This window comes from Populus euphratica, unplaced genomic scaffold (genome assembly GCF_000495115.2).
Source record: "Populus euphratica unplaced genomic scaffold, PopEup_1.0 scaffold206.1, whole genome shotgun sequence".
NCBI lineage: Eukaryota > Viridiplantae > Streptophyta > Magnoliopsida > Malpighiales > Salicaceae > Populus > Populus euphratica.
The window spans coordinates 375218-391649 of record NW_011500012.1 but is presented as its reverse complement, the minus strand read 5'-3'; the positions used below and the strand labels follow the sequence as shown (position 1 = coordinate 391649).

The following is a 16432-nucleotide window of genomic DNA, read 5'->3' as shown; positions in this document are numbered from 1 at the left end:
TTTGTATTCATTTGCATGATATTGATTCTAGTTTTCCTTTATATGTTTAGGTAAGAGGAGGAGGAGGAAGGATGACAATACATATCTATAAACTATGTTTTGATAAAAAAAAACTGTAAAGACTATAATAAAAGAACCAAAAAGGATGACAATCATTCAGAGGAAGAGGAAGGGAACAACACCAAGTTCAACTTCCTATATATCTATTTATCTTCACGATCAAATGAATTTAGATGTCATCTCAAAACTCGTAGGACCTCCCTATGGTTATAGAAAAACAATAGTTGTAGTCATTTTAAAATAATAATAAAAAAAGAACAACAACTTATCTTTGTTTGAAACAACATCCATCACTGAGCTAATCTAAAAAATATTTATCCAACACATAATTGTTAGTGTATGTATTTATAATCACTCGATTAGTTATATATGATACAGAATTTATTCATGTAAAAGTATATTTATAATTAGTAAAGCATTCTTATTTATAATATTTATTTATATCTAATTAATAAATTTATAGTAAAGAGAAAGTCATTAGTTAAAAAATAATTCGCAAAACAAATTATATAGTGATTATAATTATGAGATTTTGCATTAAAATATTATCCATAAATATTCATAATCAATGCTCTGCTAATACAAGATGTGAATTAAAGTTGTTGAATATGTATGTATGTTATGTTCTTTTTTTCGTGAAATGAAGCACTTGTTTTTATAAGCTAAGATATGAGGGATATATTAAACTAATATATAGGTGATTGTTAAATGATATGTACATTGAACTAATCTGCATGAGAATCTCATATGAATAAATTATGTGTTTATAAAAAGATTCATGTAATAGTTATGTAAGTGATTCTTAGATTTGAGATTATTAAGTTATCTTAAATAAAAAACTTTATGCTTTGATCCTGACTACACGTCGTAATCAAGGGTAAAAAATAAGAAAATACTGGTATAATATAAACTATATAAAATTATTTAAGTGATCAATAAAAAATTTATTATCCTAAATGCATTAGAAAAAATATTTCACATGTTTTCAAATACTATTTATTATGAAATCCTTAAGCAATGTGAAATAAGATTTGAAATAGTTTCAAATCTTATTCAAAGAATTCATGACTATTATATTAAGAATAAATTTGATTTGATAAAGTAGATGCATTCTATGTTTTAATGTCTAAATCGAAATTTTTTTGTTAAAATGATGATAATTACACTGAAAACTAGTTATTAAAAACTTAAGTCAAACCATGTATAATTTTTTTAATATTTAAAGAATCGTGATATGTTTTAGCTAAATGGTATATTTAATCTTCAAATATAAATTAATTAATTGTTGAATTGATTAAATTAAATTGTCAAATTTATTTAATCTTTTTTTGTTTTTTAGATTATAATTTATATTTAGACCAGCAAATTAAGAAATTTAATAGATCACATGCATTACAAACCATGCATAAGAAATTAAACTAGGATGATAAATCAAGTATGAATTGATTGTAAATAAGTTTTAAAAATTAAGAACTAAAATGTAATTTATACATAAGATTACAATTCTAAACTTAGAAAAATCAAGTAAGAACCTGGTTGCATAAATTTCAAAAACTATAATGAAATTATATATATATATATATATATATATATATATATATATTCTGGGTGCAAATTGATGTCATGTCTTATATTTTCTATATAGGTTATACAATACAAAAATACTAGGAAAAAAAAAAGAGTTAGCACTCAAAACATAACAATCCATCTCTCCTGAGAAAGATTTAAGAAATTTTTAACAATAATAATTTGTGTAGATTATTATTAAAAAACAAATAATTGAACGACCTATGACTTATGATAACTCAACTTTAACGATTTGATCAAACCTTAGAAAGAAGATTTAACCTTCAACTAATCTTTTTTCAAACTCTAAATGACCATGGATTATTTAAAAGGATCTCTTAGACTTCTAAAAACTTTTTAAAAAATATTGTTTCTTTTACATTTATGTGTTTTGAAAAACCTAATGATAATAAAATAATAAATATAAGTGCTACAATGAAATCCTCAATGACCATAAATAATTGAAATGGTAAAATTAATTTAAGTATTTTAAAAGAAAAGATTAAATATAAGAAGCTGACATATAAGATAACTAAAAATAGAAACATCATGGATCGCTAGACTGGAGATTTTACATCGATTATAAGTTTGTTCTTGAAAGAAATCAAACCACCATAAAAATACACATTGAATTGACTAGCCAAGAGAAAAAAAAAAAAAAAACATAAAAGGAGAAAGAATTGTAATCATGATCACTAATTGAGTTGTTTTTGTTTATGGGTGATAGTAGAAAAAAAAAAAGACGATCTTGATAAGAGATGACTGAGAATGAGAATGAGACTAGGTGAAAAAAACCCTAAACAACTAATCTCTCTCTCTCTCTCTCTCTATATATATATATATATATATAAGTATTTTCTTTTAAAATACTTAAATTATTGTTTCTTTTATATTCATGTGCTTTGAAAAATCCAATGATAATAAAATAATAAATATAGATGCTACAATGGAATCTTCAATGATCATAAATAATTGCAATGGTAAAATTAATTTAAGTATTAAAAAAAAAAGATTAGAGATAAAAAGCCAAAACATGAGATAACTGAAAATGGATCGCTAAACCAGAGATTTTACACTTATTATAATTTTATTCTAGAAAGAAATCAAACCATCACAAAACAATACATTGATTAGTGGAGAGAATTAAAAAAAAAAAAGGCTGAAGAGGAGAAAGAATTGAAATCATAATCTCTAATTGAATTGTTTTTATTCAGGAATGATAATAGGATAAAAAAAAAATAATGATAACAAGATATGATTGAAAATAAGACTAGGTGAAACAAAAGTCTTAAACAACTAAACTCTCTCTCTCTCTATATACATATATATATATATATATATATATATATATATAATATGATAGGATTGTAATTTTTATCAAATTTATGGACATAAATAAAATTTCAAAGCTCAGAACCCAAGCTGTACTTTCAAAGTTTTACCTAAAATTCTCATTTAAGTCAATTTGAGTTAGTATTCATCGAGCTTGGGGTGGAATTAAAATCCCCAAATAGAGGTAAAAATAAAAAAAGAAACATTATAAATATTTTAGTTCTACCCATAATTATAAGACCCATCCTAGGATCGCCCCCACCCAAGGTGAGCTTTGTTTGTGCGGTAACCAACTGATTGTGTTTTGGGCCTTGATGACCTTCAAGTTCATTCCTTTGACAAAGATTTGCCCTTACAAAATAAATAAATCTAAAACTACCACTACTAAAAAAACCAAAAATGATAAATTGAATATAAATATCTAATTTTCATTCACTATGAATAATAATTAAAATAAAAATATAATAAAAACTGAACCTATAAGCACCATTGTCATTCCCATGTATAATTTCTTACACAAGGAAATAACTTCTGACATCTTAAGCTAACAGCAATTTCTTATCATGAACCTAACACAGTCGTTTTTTACTACTTACGAGTCCAGCAACCTTCATGAGTTATGTAACATTACTTAAAAATACCTTTCCACCGAATCTTTTACTCCAAAATGAGAGAAAAAAACATGAACGTTTTAAACTTTAATGTATCCTTGGTATCGTTGTGCATAATATTTTTTAAAACTATTTTTTAATTAAAAATAATGTTTTTCTTTAATTTTTTTCAAATCTAAAACATTAAAAAAATCAATTTAATGCTTTCATGGATGAAAAACAATTTAAAAACCCTTTGAAATACAAAAACTTTAAAACATCCCCTTATCTAAAAGCAATGTTTGGGATGAAAAAATATAAATATTTTCAAACAATCGTCTCAACTAAAAATTTAAATTCTTTAGTGAAGCTCCAAAAATAATTTTATATTACTTTCTCAACCACCCCTCAGGTAAAACTCATATGAGCTTAAAACTTATATAAGTTCATCACTACCTTCAATCATCTCAACCTCCGATAATGATTTTATATCTCTCTTTAACAAATACCAGTCACATATATTGAGAAAAATCAGAACATGAAACGAAAAGACCTAGCTAAGTAAAGCATCAGTTGATATTTCACATCAAAATCTGAGTTTTAATTGCCTAAATAATCAGAACCGATAGTTTCATTGCCTAAATAAGCAAAACCGATAGTTTCGTTGTCTTAAGAAAACGAACTATCTAAGAAAACAAAGCACTCGCAGGTTTAGGCCAGTAATTTCTCTCCCGATTTTAGGCTCAGATTTTAGGCCAGTAATCACCATCTCAGGCAAGAGAAGGTTCAAGCCACTGCACCAGATCACCAGCTGACCTGCATGCTCAAGAGGAAAAATAACGGATCACTTACAAATAACAAAAACTAAGGGGGCCAGCGAGCTAATTGGTGTGCCTGCATTTGCAGATCCTGGTGGGCAAACGCTAAGCCCAGCTCATAGATGTCAGGCACCCACAAGTGTGGATAAGTGTAACATTGCTCAAAAGAATTTGAAGCTTTCAGGAAACGAATACTTGAAACAAGGACCGTTACTTACATTTGTTGTCACCGTAGACCTTACAAAAAATGCTCAATATCAATTTCCAAGAAGGAACATGGATCCGTAATGACAAAGTTGTTCAAGACCTGAGTAATTTATTGCTAATCAGAAAGATGTTTAAACCATACAAAAGGAGTCATAGAATAAGTAAACTAGCAGGAAATTGAATGTAACTTGCGAAAGGAACACTTTTCTATGACAAACTTATTCCGCATAGCCAATGGCCATCTGTTCTGTAAAATAAGTTGTGAAATTCATTTTTCATTTATTGTGCTGATGTCGACATAAAATAAAGCTTAAATTCCAAAATAGATTACGGTGCTAAAACAATACTTTTCACACCACCCAACCCTAATAAACAGCGGCTGCCAGCACCAAAAAGACTACCAATTTATATAAAATATTCTCTACAAATGTACGGACAACAAAAATTACAAGTCACTGTTTTCACTAAAAATCACTTCTGGAGCACTGTGCAACTGTATATGACAATTTGTTAAGAGTCAAACATGGCAATCAGTAAAAATTCAAGAATAGAATAATCAATTTCATGGATAAAGAAAGGTGCGGTCAATAAAGTTTACTAGAAATTTCAGATTTTAACACATTGACACCAACAAGAGACTATGTTTTGTTACTGACTATTGTTATGAAGTGTCATGGTGCTAATAAATAAAACTTCTAAGCAAGAGACCACTAGATACCTGGGGGTGCACAATACCAAAATCACCAATATGCTTCCCTTTGTAAATGATGCTAGCTTGTCTACCGGGAAGAAATTCTGGTGCCTTCAGTAAATACCAAATGAGGGTTATCATAACCAATAATGCTAGAATGACCTCAAAAACAATAGGCAGCACAGGAAATACTTACATCTGACCGCTGTATGTAGTACCCCATATTGTCACCGATTGGCACAAAAGGGGCTCCCAGCACTTCCATAATTCTGTCCAACAAGGAATGAATAAGCTGCAAACACGGTTTAAAATGTCATCCATTTAACTTATTAGACTTTATAAATTCTGTGCGTGGCTAACGAATTTTAGAGACAAAATTGCTGGATGCAGAAAAATAGAGGAAAAGTCCTCAGATGAATTTCATGGAGCGTGGTTGTAGGATTTTGGATTTATGAATTTAGACATTGACATCAGATTTGATGTAAAAATTGAATGATAAAGGGGAAAGGACTACTAACTGCTGGCTTGTAGTGTTATGAAAAAAATGCACTTATTAAAGCCACACGCTGTGCAAGAAATTAGAGAAATAGGATGCAACTTTATTCATTAAATTGTGCAGCTGAAATTGGAAAATTATAAGCATATTTATGGGCTTGAAATATTCCTGATGTCACCAATAGAGTTTGATTCCTGAATAAAAACACAGTTACCATCTTGAATAATAAAAAAATAAACAAGAAATTTAAAATTTGCTAAGCAGAAGATACTTTATGCTTCCTAATTCTAGCTAGAGAAACACTTGTCTCCCAGCAATTACTAGATTTTGGACCCTCTACTTATACACCGAAATCACACTAGCGTGTTTGAGAGTATAGTTGCAGTTATAGTTGCTTTTCACTCACAAATGTGAAAACGTAAAAATCATTTTTTACATCAGCGCATCAAAATGATCCAAAAACACCAAAAAAATATTAAATTAAAGCAAATAAAAAATAAAAATAAAATCAATTTTTTTCAAAAACACTTTTAAAACGCAAAAACAAACAGGGTAGGCTAGATAATTGCTGCACAAAAGCATACAAATTTGAATATTGTTTGGCAAGAGCCATGCCTTCAAATAAGAAAATCAACTTGAGAGATCTTTAATGGGTGACAAGATATCAAAAAAAAAAGAATACAAAGGAAATAAAATCAATGAATTGATGAAGTATTAGATAATAACCGTTCAAAAACTTGTAATGAAGCCATTCCATACAAGATTGGAAATGAAGCTCAACAACATACAAACCATACCTCAAATCCTGAGTTAGTGCCACAATACAGAGCTGCAAGATGGCGACGGTTAGTTGCACCAACATCTTTACTCTCGTCCAAAAATGCTACATCACCCACTTCAAAAATCTATTGGCCAATTTCAAACACGAGAAGTTATCCACACACACATATATAGACATATATCCTGCGAAAAGCAGGAACAAATTATGACACCTGAAAAAAGATTATTGATTCTCATTGATACAGCAGCTACCAACAACATAATGGGAGGATGTGCACATGTGTGCATAAAAATAGCAATATGAACTTCTATTTTGCAATGAACTGGACTCGATGCATTAACCAACCACCCTTGGACATGCATAAAAAAATTGCACACTGGATGGTTGTTTGGTTAGATAAAGGAACTTCCCCCTAACAATGAGGGTAAAAAGTATTGCCATGTAGTATCAAGAACACTATCATACTTAATGGATATTTGAGCATTCTCCAGAGATTAGTAGAATTATCTATGCATTCAAGTCGTCAAAATAGTGTAAGAAATAAACAATCCTCTAATAACAAGGACTATCAAGAACCAGAAACAAGTACCTTGATTGGCTTAGGATGGTCTTTGTTATGTCCAATAATTTTCAAAGCACCAGGCATGAGGCTTGTTCGGACAGCCTACAGAAATGTACAGGAAATTAAAATTTGAAAAAGAGGTGAAGATATTATATATAGATATGCCAAAATAGGTAGCATACAAAAGCTGCAAAGATTATTTAGACCACAAACATAGGAACCAAAATAGCAATTCAGACAATTACTTTCTGCCCATTTAGGCATGCTTGTTTGGAAACCTCTCAACCCCAATCCCAGAACCCTTTCTGATTCATAATGCATTATCACCTAACCATAAATACTACAAAAGCAGCCAGTTTCTGATTCACAATGGATGACTGATCATGTGAAGTTCCAGCAATGTCTAACATCTTCATAAGAATATATATCCTTAAAATATATCCAAGTCTTACAATATTTGAAACAAACAAGCAAGTACATTTTAGACTTATAAATTATGCCAATTGAAGGATGATATTTCCAGAGGATATCAACCACACTCCACAATCATATGAGAATACATACATACAAAGGTTTTACTATGCAGACGCTAGTCCAAACTCCAATACACAATTTATCTTCATAATAATTTGGTTGTTGGTTAAAAAATCTTAGCAATAAAACAAGGAAAAGCAGAGGTTCATATCAGGTAAAAAAGTTATACAAAGGTGAAGGAAAGCCAGTTCAAAGAGAGTGAAACGACCAAAATCAAAATAGAACATGAAGATAAAGTAGGCTTGGAGCACCACCAAAGACAATTTAACACAAACCTCAAAATCTGAGGAACGGGGATTTCCAATAATCACTGCACTTGATCGATCATCTTCTCGATTTAACAAGGCAAAATTCTCTCGATTAGAGCATAAAATCCATGTTAAGACCGCTGTAAACCCATTCATTGCAGCCTAGAAATTACAGGGAAAAAAAAATAGCCCATAGAAATCAAAGTACAATAATAAAAACCACAATAGGAAAATGCTAGCAAAGCAACAGGGTGGAGAGAGAGAGAGAGAGAGAGAGAGAGAGATCTCCTTTTAGTACCTCTGCTCTGATAAGATCCTCAAGCTGATTCAAGGGAAGTGGCTTCATTGATGGGAGCCTTCTCTTTGGAATGTCATTGTACCCATAAGCAATTGCAACGTCCTTGAAAAGACAGTGGATGCCTTGTCATTCGCAATAAGAAAAGTATGCAAATTGGCTTTGTTATAAACACAGTAAATAATAGTAATCATTGTTGCATACCTCCATAACATCACAAGGGTGAAGAATGTCACTTCTTGTTGGAGGTACCGATACATGGATATTGCATTTGTTGTCATCAAGTACAGAATGCTCAGCACGCAATTGCATCCTATTTAATAAACTAGTAACCTGAATGATAAAGAAAAAAAATAAAAAAGTGCTATTGCTATCTCAGACTTTCTTGCATGGACAGATACAAGGGAATAGTGTCAGCAATGCCATAATTGATAAACAGATAGCTGACAGAAAATCCTAGAAGAAAGCATGCCAGAGGGCTAATATACCCATCAGGTGAAGAACTTCCAACGACAGAAAGCATGTACTGCACAACATCCCCTGATAAGAGATGGTTTCTTCAAGACAGAAGCAATTTTGATATGATAATCCGGGAAAAACAAATTGTTCCTTAATATTCTAACCAAAATTACCAGGTAGATGACAACAGTGGATGGTTAATGAATACAAGAATCAATCAACATCAAAATCTATGCCTGTGATTGAACACAGCTTAACAATTCTTAAATTTCAACTGCTTTCAGATAACTTACATAAATATTTAAAACTAATCAGAAATTCAATTATTTTCACCACCTCAACATCTGTTTTCCTTTTCCATGATGCTGATAACACATAAAATTACACCTTAAACAACAGCATTTGTTGAACTCTGTTTTAAATGGCTAAAACAACTTTAGATGACTATCCTAGAAGTCCACTGACTCTCAAACAAACTAGATGTAATCCACGACTTATTGCTGCCCCAACAATATTCTCCTCCTAATATAACTTGTAAACAAAGTTATGGAGAATCAACTGAATGGCAAATTAACACAATCCAAGAAAACTAATTCTCTGAGCACTCAATTTCTTTGATCAATCGATCTTTGTCCCTCCATCTTGAATGTCTAACCAGGGCGCTATTTATTAGCATCAAAGCAACTAGAAAATAGGAAAACCAAACCCAATCCAAAAAACAAAAACCGACTAGGAATAGGACTAACTATAGACTAAAAAAACAAAAATAAAAAATCCTAAACTTCTTCCTAAAATAAGTAGTCTAGAATTCAGTGGCAGGTGGTTCTGCATCATAAAGTATCACCTAAAGTTAAACAGGCTATCATCATTTATCAACTTACATGCAAGGAACCAACTTGCATTTCCTTGAACTATCCAAAGTTAAACTATAGTCTTGCTCATTGAAATCAAACACTGTAAGTACAATAAATCATGATCATATCAGTAATTCTTTTTCTCTGGTAAAGCCAGATGCAAGTATACTTCCAGGTATCATTGAGCAAAATTACAAATTGAAGGAAAATCAAAGTCGTGATCTTTCTTAATGTGCTGTCCATTTCAAAGCTTTGTGCATTTGAACAATCCACACAAGTCCTTTGATTCAGGAAATTGAGTAAACTCGACACCATCAATTATCTTTTCAAATTAAAGCCTAATATGATTGAAAGCAGAATTGGTATACTTATGATACATCACTTAATCAATGAAAATGATGACATCAAATGGAGCAGCACTTCATTTAAATTTAAATGAAAGCACATATATGCACAAAATTAGTAACAAGTGTAGGAACAACAGGAATTACAATACCTTTTCTGCCCCCAAAGAGACTCCAATTGAGCCGGTAATATATGAAAGAGGAACTTCCATGTTATAGACAGATAAATCAGGGTAAATGAATGACCTCCCATCAGAATATAACACTTCAACTGGCTCCACCTCAAATTTTCTTTGACAATATGCTGAAAAGATTGTTACCTAAGAAAACAAGGAAAATGTGTACATAAATCTAAAAATTACCATGAAAAAGAAACCTGACCTTCAGTCTCTTACCATTGTGTTCAAAACAATATTTGCCTTTGTCAGGTCAGTGGCTGTGCATTCAATGAAAACATTCTTAGTCTTTAGAGTGATAGCCGAATGTGCACCATTAATAATTGGCGGTGGAGGTAAAAAAATTCTTCTGAAAGAAACATGAGATGCATATATATACAGGCAGTAACTTGAAATTCTTAAAGCACAAAAGAGAGATGCCGTAGGCTATAAAAGAGCATGGCATTCATACTGAATGACCATATGAAATGTGTCAATAACCTAAAATATCCCATAGAAACAACCACATGAAAAAAAGAGGACTATTGTCACTGTAATTGCTGATATCTGCCTCGCCCTGCCCCCCTAAGAAAATTGGACCAGGCTGGGTTGCTCATTTTTCAAAAAATCAATTCCATTGAACTCCTCATATATACAAATAAAACATAAGGTTTCTGCCCCATCTGTATCTGACTCAAATTTGTGCCCTCTCTTGACAAGATATCATTAAATAAAATGGGACACAAACTAAAATAGAGATGCAAATAATGCACGAGGATGAAGCCAAAGCAAGTAATTGGAAAAGGAAAACTACGGATGCACCCTAATTCCAGAATTAGGTGATGCGCAGGGGAAATCTAAAGAATTGAGTGATGTGCAGGGGGAATCTAACTCTTGTGCATTCACATCCTCCATAGGGTGATGGAATCTCTCTTAACAGGGGTATATGAAGCAACTGAACACTAAATCAAATTATAGAAAAGATGTCATTCAATGAAAGGAACTAAAACTAAATAACAAATCAATAGATTGACAGGCAAGAGACTACAAAATCATAACGATTTGATTTTATCGAGAAACCTACTCATACCTTTTAGAATCATATATGACAGGAAACACTGGAGAATTCTCAATTATATGTAAGAACTTCTTCAGCTTCATATCAGACTGCCAAGTAAATATTGTTAGAACCCATAGCAAGACAAAAGGCATAATTGCAGTTTTTGTACCTAGCATACAATTTAATTCGCAAACTCCTCCGTATTACAAGCAAATCATTCACAAAGGATAGGCTTAGAACCATCAACACCACAGTTGTTCAAGGATTAGAAAAACAAACAATATAAAGGCCATATCAAAACTTGAAAAAATCACTAATGGGCAACAAAATGAAGACGCCATAATTTCCAAATCACCTTGTAAAACTCCATCAATTCATCAGCTCTGAAGCTTTTCTCCTAAATTACGAGAATCAAAGACAAAGAAATCACCATTAGTCAGTCATAAATGTTTATGGCATTGAGAGTGTAAAGCACAAAGCAGATGATAATAAGACAGCAATAAAATTAGCCACCAAAAGAAACACAAGGAAACTCCTATGAAATGTGAAATAAGGTTCAGAAAGACTGTCTGGATAGATTTCTAACTCCAAAAGCATGCACATTCTATCCAGGTATTCGTTGTGTGTGAAATAGTGATGCCAGCAGGTGCTCGCCTAGGTGCTCTAGGTGAGGCAAAGCCCCAACACCTTTATTAGCCTCAGGCGTTGGATTTCAATGAGTCGTCACCTTGGTGAGTGCCTTGTGAGTGGGTGCAAGGCACTAAGGCTAGCGCCTGCTTGAAATTATTCCTCTTCTATTGGATTTTTTTTAATGATTTATGTTTTGACCTATTTGTCTATTTTTTAAATTTACCACAAGAAACAACTTAGGGTTGTTTCTGTAAAAAACAAAGATTAGGGTACAAAAAAATTAAAGAAATCATTAAAGTGGGAAACAAACAGACAATGAAGTACACTTAGAAGAGAAACACCAACCTTTCTTTTTTTAACGGTGGGAGTCGAAGAACAACACATTTGTACAGCTAATACTTTAATTTTTTCTAAAAATTTGCAAAATAGTTTGTGAGATAAGGATTTTGATTATAATCATGAAATGGAGGATATGGAGGATTCAAGGGAAGGAGAGGAAAGCATGGATGGAGATGTTTTTGAAGATTAATGAATAATGATGATGATATTTAATTTTGTTTTTAAATCTATTTGGCTACTTACTATTTTAAATTATTTTATTTTGTTACAAGGGTGAAAAATATAACTTTATATGACTATGTTATGGTATTTTATATTTTCTTTTGATTTTCTAATGATCTAATCTTAATTGGGAAGATATATATTCTAGATTTATAATATAATATGATAATTTTTTTAAAAAAAAATTATAACATTTCGCCTTGGTTCATTCGGATGCATGCCTAGCACCTTGGGCATTTTATAGGCTTGGCACCTTTTAGTGCTTTTCACCTTTGACAATACTGGTGTGAAAGCACACTAAGATGTTTAACAAGAGTATACAAGAAACAAGACATAACTAACACAATCCTACTAAATGGTGCCAAGTACATTCAGAAAAAGACCTGTAAAACTAAGCAAAGGGGCAGAAAAGGACAGGCTTATAGTTCATGTCCCCCTAGTATAAACTGATTTTCTTGTGACATGGCCAAAACTCACCATTGCAGTACAGATGGGAATATATTCAAACATACAAATCACAAAATAAATATTATAGCACAAGTTACCTGTTTCAGTGGCACAAAATTAATGCTTTTGGGATGCAAAGCCTGAAAAATGGGCACATAAAACATGTTATAATTTAGCATGTATTCCTTCAGTTCTCATAAAACAATCCTGATTTTCAAGAAGCAAATGAAAGTCAGAAAACCTATTAAGTAGACATGCAAAACCTACATGAATGTGCTTTGCAACAAACAATTGTATCCATAAAGAGAAAAGATACTACAAGACCAATATTTAGTCCGAGGGGGGAAGGAAAAAAGAAAATACATGAAAAGTTGCAGTAGACAGTATCCAAAGGCCACTTATCCATATATAACGGGACACAATAAAAACATCATTGCAAAAGTATTGAAGCATTCCCATCTTACAAGAAGCGTCTACTGCACATACTATAATTATAGCACAGGCCAAATGAGTTGTGTGGTCTCTTCTTCCAGACTTGTAGTATTACATCACATTATTGAAAATACAAGATGAATGTGAAAAGAGATGATTCCAAAGATATTGAGCCCACCTCATACGTGAAAGGGCCTTGTAGTGTATCCAAGTCATGAGTCCCAATTGCAACTAGGGTTCTTCGCCTAAAACATATGAAAACAATGGATGTGAGTATTATAAGAGGGAGAGGGATAAAAACAATAAAAGATCATTCAGACAAGAATATTAATACTACCTACAGATGTTTTGATGAAGCTTATCTTGAAGATCAATGAAACTGTTGTAACTAGCTTCATCAAATGTAATATCTCTCAGAACAGCACAAACAACAAAGGGACGAATCGAGGATGTCTGCAGCAGGCCATGAGATGCCAAAATTACTCCAAGCATGTTTGTGGCTATTAGGAAAAAGAAAATAAAAGAGAACATACTTGTGGTTTGACATGCATCTTAAGCATTGAGTCCTTGGGAATGCTGGCAAGTGCATATGTTGGTGTCTGCTGCTCCTCGTTAAAAACGCGGAGGGCTTGGGCAATCCCCTCAAGGCAGAGCAAATCATATCTGAGGATAAATAAATCAAACAGAAGGATATTATCACAATCTTTTCTTGTTTATATTATACAAAAATAAATATAGATAAACCTAACCTACCTGTTAGCAGGAACTTCAATTTTGTAGATGATTTCTCCATCATCATCACCAACTCCTCCATCTTCTTCATCCAAGTGCCTCTCTTTTCTAATAATTGCTTTCTCAGTTGTCTGATATCATCATCGAGTCAAATTGATTGATTGACTTTGGATTCGAAACATCATCAATCAAAACAAAATTAGAGGAGGGAGGGAGGGCTCACCACATCGTCGAGCTCGATGCCGAACTTGAAGCACAGATCCTCAAACTCTTCTTGAGCTACAATACAGTACAATACAATCAACGAACAATTAAAATAGAGAGAAGCGAGGGAAATGAAGCCATTGCTTACAGTAAGATTTTCCTAGGGCTGAGATCAAACGATCTCTCCCCACGCTAACTGTCGGCATGGTGCTGCTGCTGATAGCCTAGGGCAGAAAAAACGGGTAAAATGGGTAAACGCGTCCAATTACGATACATGAGCAGCTGCTTCCGTTGCTTGACTCGGGTCCGTCTAGAATTTCCAGGTAGTATTTTATTGCAGTAAATGAAAAACATAGAAGAACTAGATGATCACTTTAAAATTGACCAAAAAAGTTGATTTTGGTCCTTCTAGTTTCACCATACTCATTTCCCATCCCATTATTTTTTTTTTGTAAATTTCATTTTTCACCCAAAACATCATCTCTTTTTTTTTTTTCTTTAGTTTGTGTTAGGGGAAAGAAAGTTGCTAATTTCAATAATAATGAAAGAAAAAAATATCGATTGGTAAACATTTTGACCAGTAAAATAATTAATTTTAGTGTTTATGAGTTCTATTTAATAAAAATAATTTCAATAAGCTCTTATTTCATCTTTAAATTGTTTAAGAAAATATATTTAATTTGGATAGATTTTGAGTTTTAAATTAATTTTTTATTTTAATTTTTTTAGATTTTTTTTAAAACATAAATGAGTTTATTTAAATATTTAGACGTTTAAACAATGTTTTATAGTTGATGTTTTGGGTGTAAAAGACTGTTTACCTGACTTTTCATCAACTTACAGTTGCTAGAAACTAGGAAGAGTAGGCAACTCGTCATTTGTTGCAATCAGTGGCGAGAGAGAGAAAAGTTTTAGAAGGCCAATATGGGCGGCCTGCCTCAGACCTGCTTCACTGGGCTTTTTGTTTAAAGGCCCAAGTATGTTATGTTTTTATCATCTATTAAAAACATATAGTAAAAAGATATACATGAGTGGAAGAGAAAAAAACAATTTCATGATCCATTAAAAATAATAAAAATATATTCATCTATTATATATTTTTTATTATTTATATCTGTTTATTTTCATAAAATAAATCTCATTAAATAACTAATTAGAGATCACTAATTACAGTTTGAATATTATAAAATTTATGAAAATCCCCCCAGATGTATTTATTCTAACTTAGCAAATAAATCTCTCTCTGATCAAAATATTATCTAGTTCAATCTAATTAAATTAAATTGATTATAAATTAATTTTTGTATAAATTTTTAAGAAAAAACATAATAATCAAAAAAATGTTAGAAGAATTAAAAAACTATACATTTTTTTAAAAATATTTAAATTTTTAAAATAAAAAATTCCAATGTCACTCAATATTAAAATATTTCCAAATAATCAAGAAAAAAAATATTATCTTTGAAAAAATCAAAATATTTAATAAATAAAAACACTTCTTGAATTTTCAGACGGTAATTGTTTTTGACAATGTTTAATAAATAAAAATATCAAAGTTTTTTAAGAACATTATTTTTTATCTCTTAAAAATTAACATTTTTGTATAATTTTTGAAAAATTTCAATTTTTATTTCTTATATATTTTTTAAAATTGTAATTTATGAACTTTCTTATCTTTGCAAACAATTCAATTGTGCAAAATTTCAATTTTTGTTTGAGGATTTTCGATTTTTTATTATTTATTGAAATAAATTAATGGTTGGTAAATTTAATATTTTTTATTATATATATATATATATATTAAATTTCAATATCTTTGTTATTTCATTTTTTTATTTCCTTGACATTTTCTGATTTTTTTAATAAAAAACCATTTTTTCTTAATTTCTGACACAATTTAATTAAGGATTTTGAGTTTTTCTAAAATTTCTTAAACACTTTTAAAATTTATTTTTAAAAGTTTCATCGAATGCATATTGTTGTGTTTTTTAAAATAATATTTTTGAAATTTATTCCAGTAAATGCGTATAATTTAATGCAATTTAGCCCAGTTAGATGGAACTAACAAAAATTTGAATACATAGGCCCCGTTTGTTTGCAGAAAAGTTGTTTATTTTTAAAAAATGAATTTCCGGGAAAAGTGAATTTCGGGAAAGTAAATTTCAGGGAAAATGAATTCCTGAAAAGTAAAGTATTTTTCGATGTTTGGCAGTGTTATGAAAAATGAACTGAGAAACACTTTCTAGTGTTTGGTTATGTTATGGAAAATGAACTAGAAAATAATTTATTAACATTTTATTTTTCTCAAGTTTATTAAAATAACAAGGAATAAATATTAAAAATAAAAAAGTTGAATAATAATGAAATTGAAAAA

General features: G+C 30.8%; 1 protein-coding gene across 1 annotated transcript; it reads right to left on the bottom strand.

The window, feature by feature from the left end:
- Window positions 1–3977: 3977 nt before the first annotated feature.
- Window positions 3978–14385, bottom strand: LOC105141516 (probable phenylalanine--tRNA ligase beta subunit). The gene is made up of 20 exons (XM_011048751.1): window positions 14207–14385; window positions 14078–14133; window positions 13876–13985; window positions 13656–13785; window positions 13460–13575; window positions 13301–13367; window positions 12789–12830; window positions 11408–11449; window positions 11083–11159; window positions 10233–10359; window positions 9990–10157; window positions 8385–8513; window positions 8184–8285; window positions 7913–8047; window positions 7131–7205; window positions 6558–6665; window positions 5461–5556; window positions 5292–5375; window positions 4585–4673; window positions 3978–4364 (listed from the first exon to the last, which is right to left on the bottom strand). The coding sequence occupies exons 1-19, from the start codon at window positions 14262–14264 to the stop codon at window positions 4605–4607; spliced, it is 1791 nt and encodes a 596-aa protein (XP_011047053.1). The 5' UTR covers window positions 14265–14385; the 3' UTR covers window positions 3978–4364; window positions 4585–4604.
- Between the last annotated feature and the right edge of the window lie 2047 nt (window positions 14386–16432).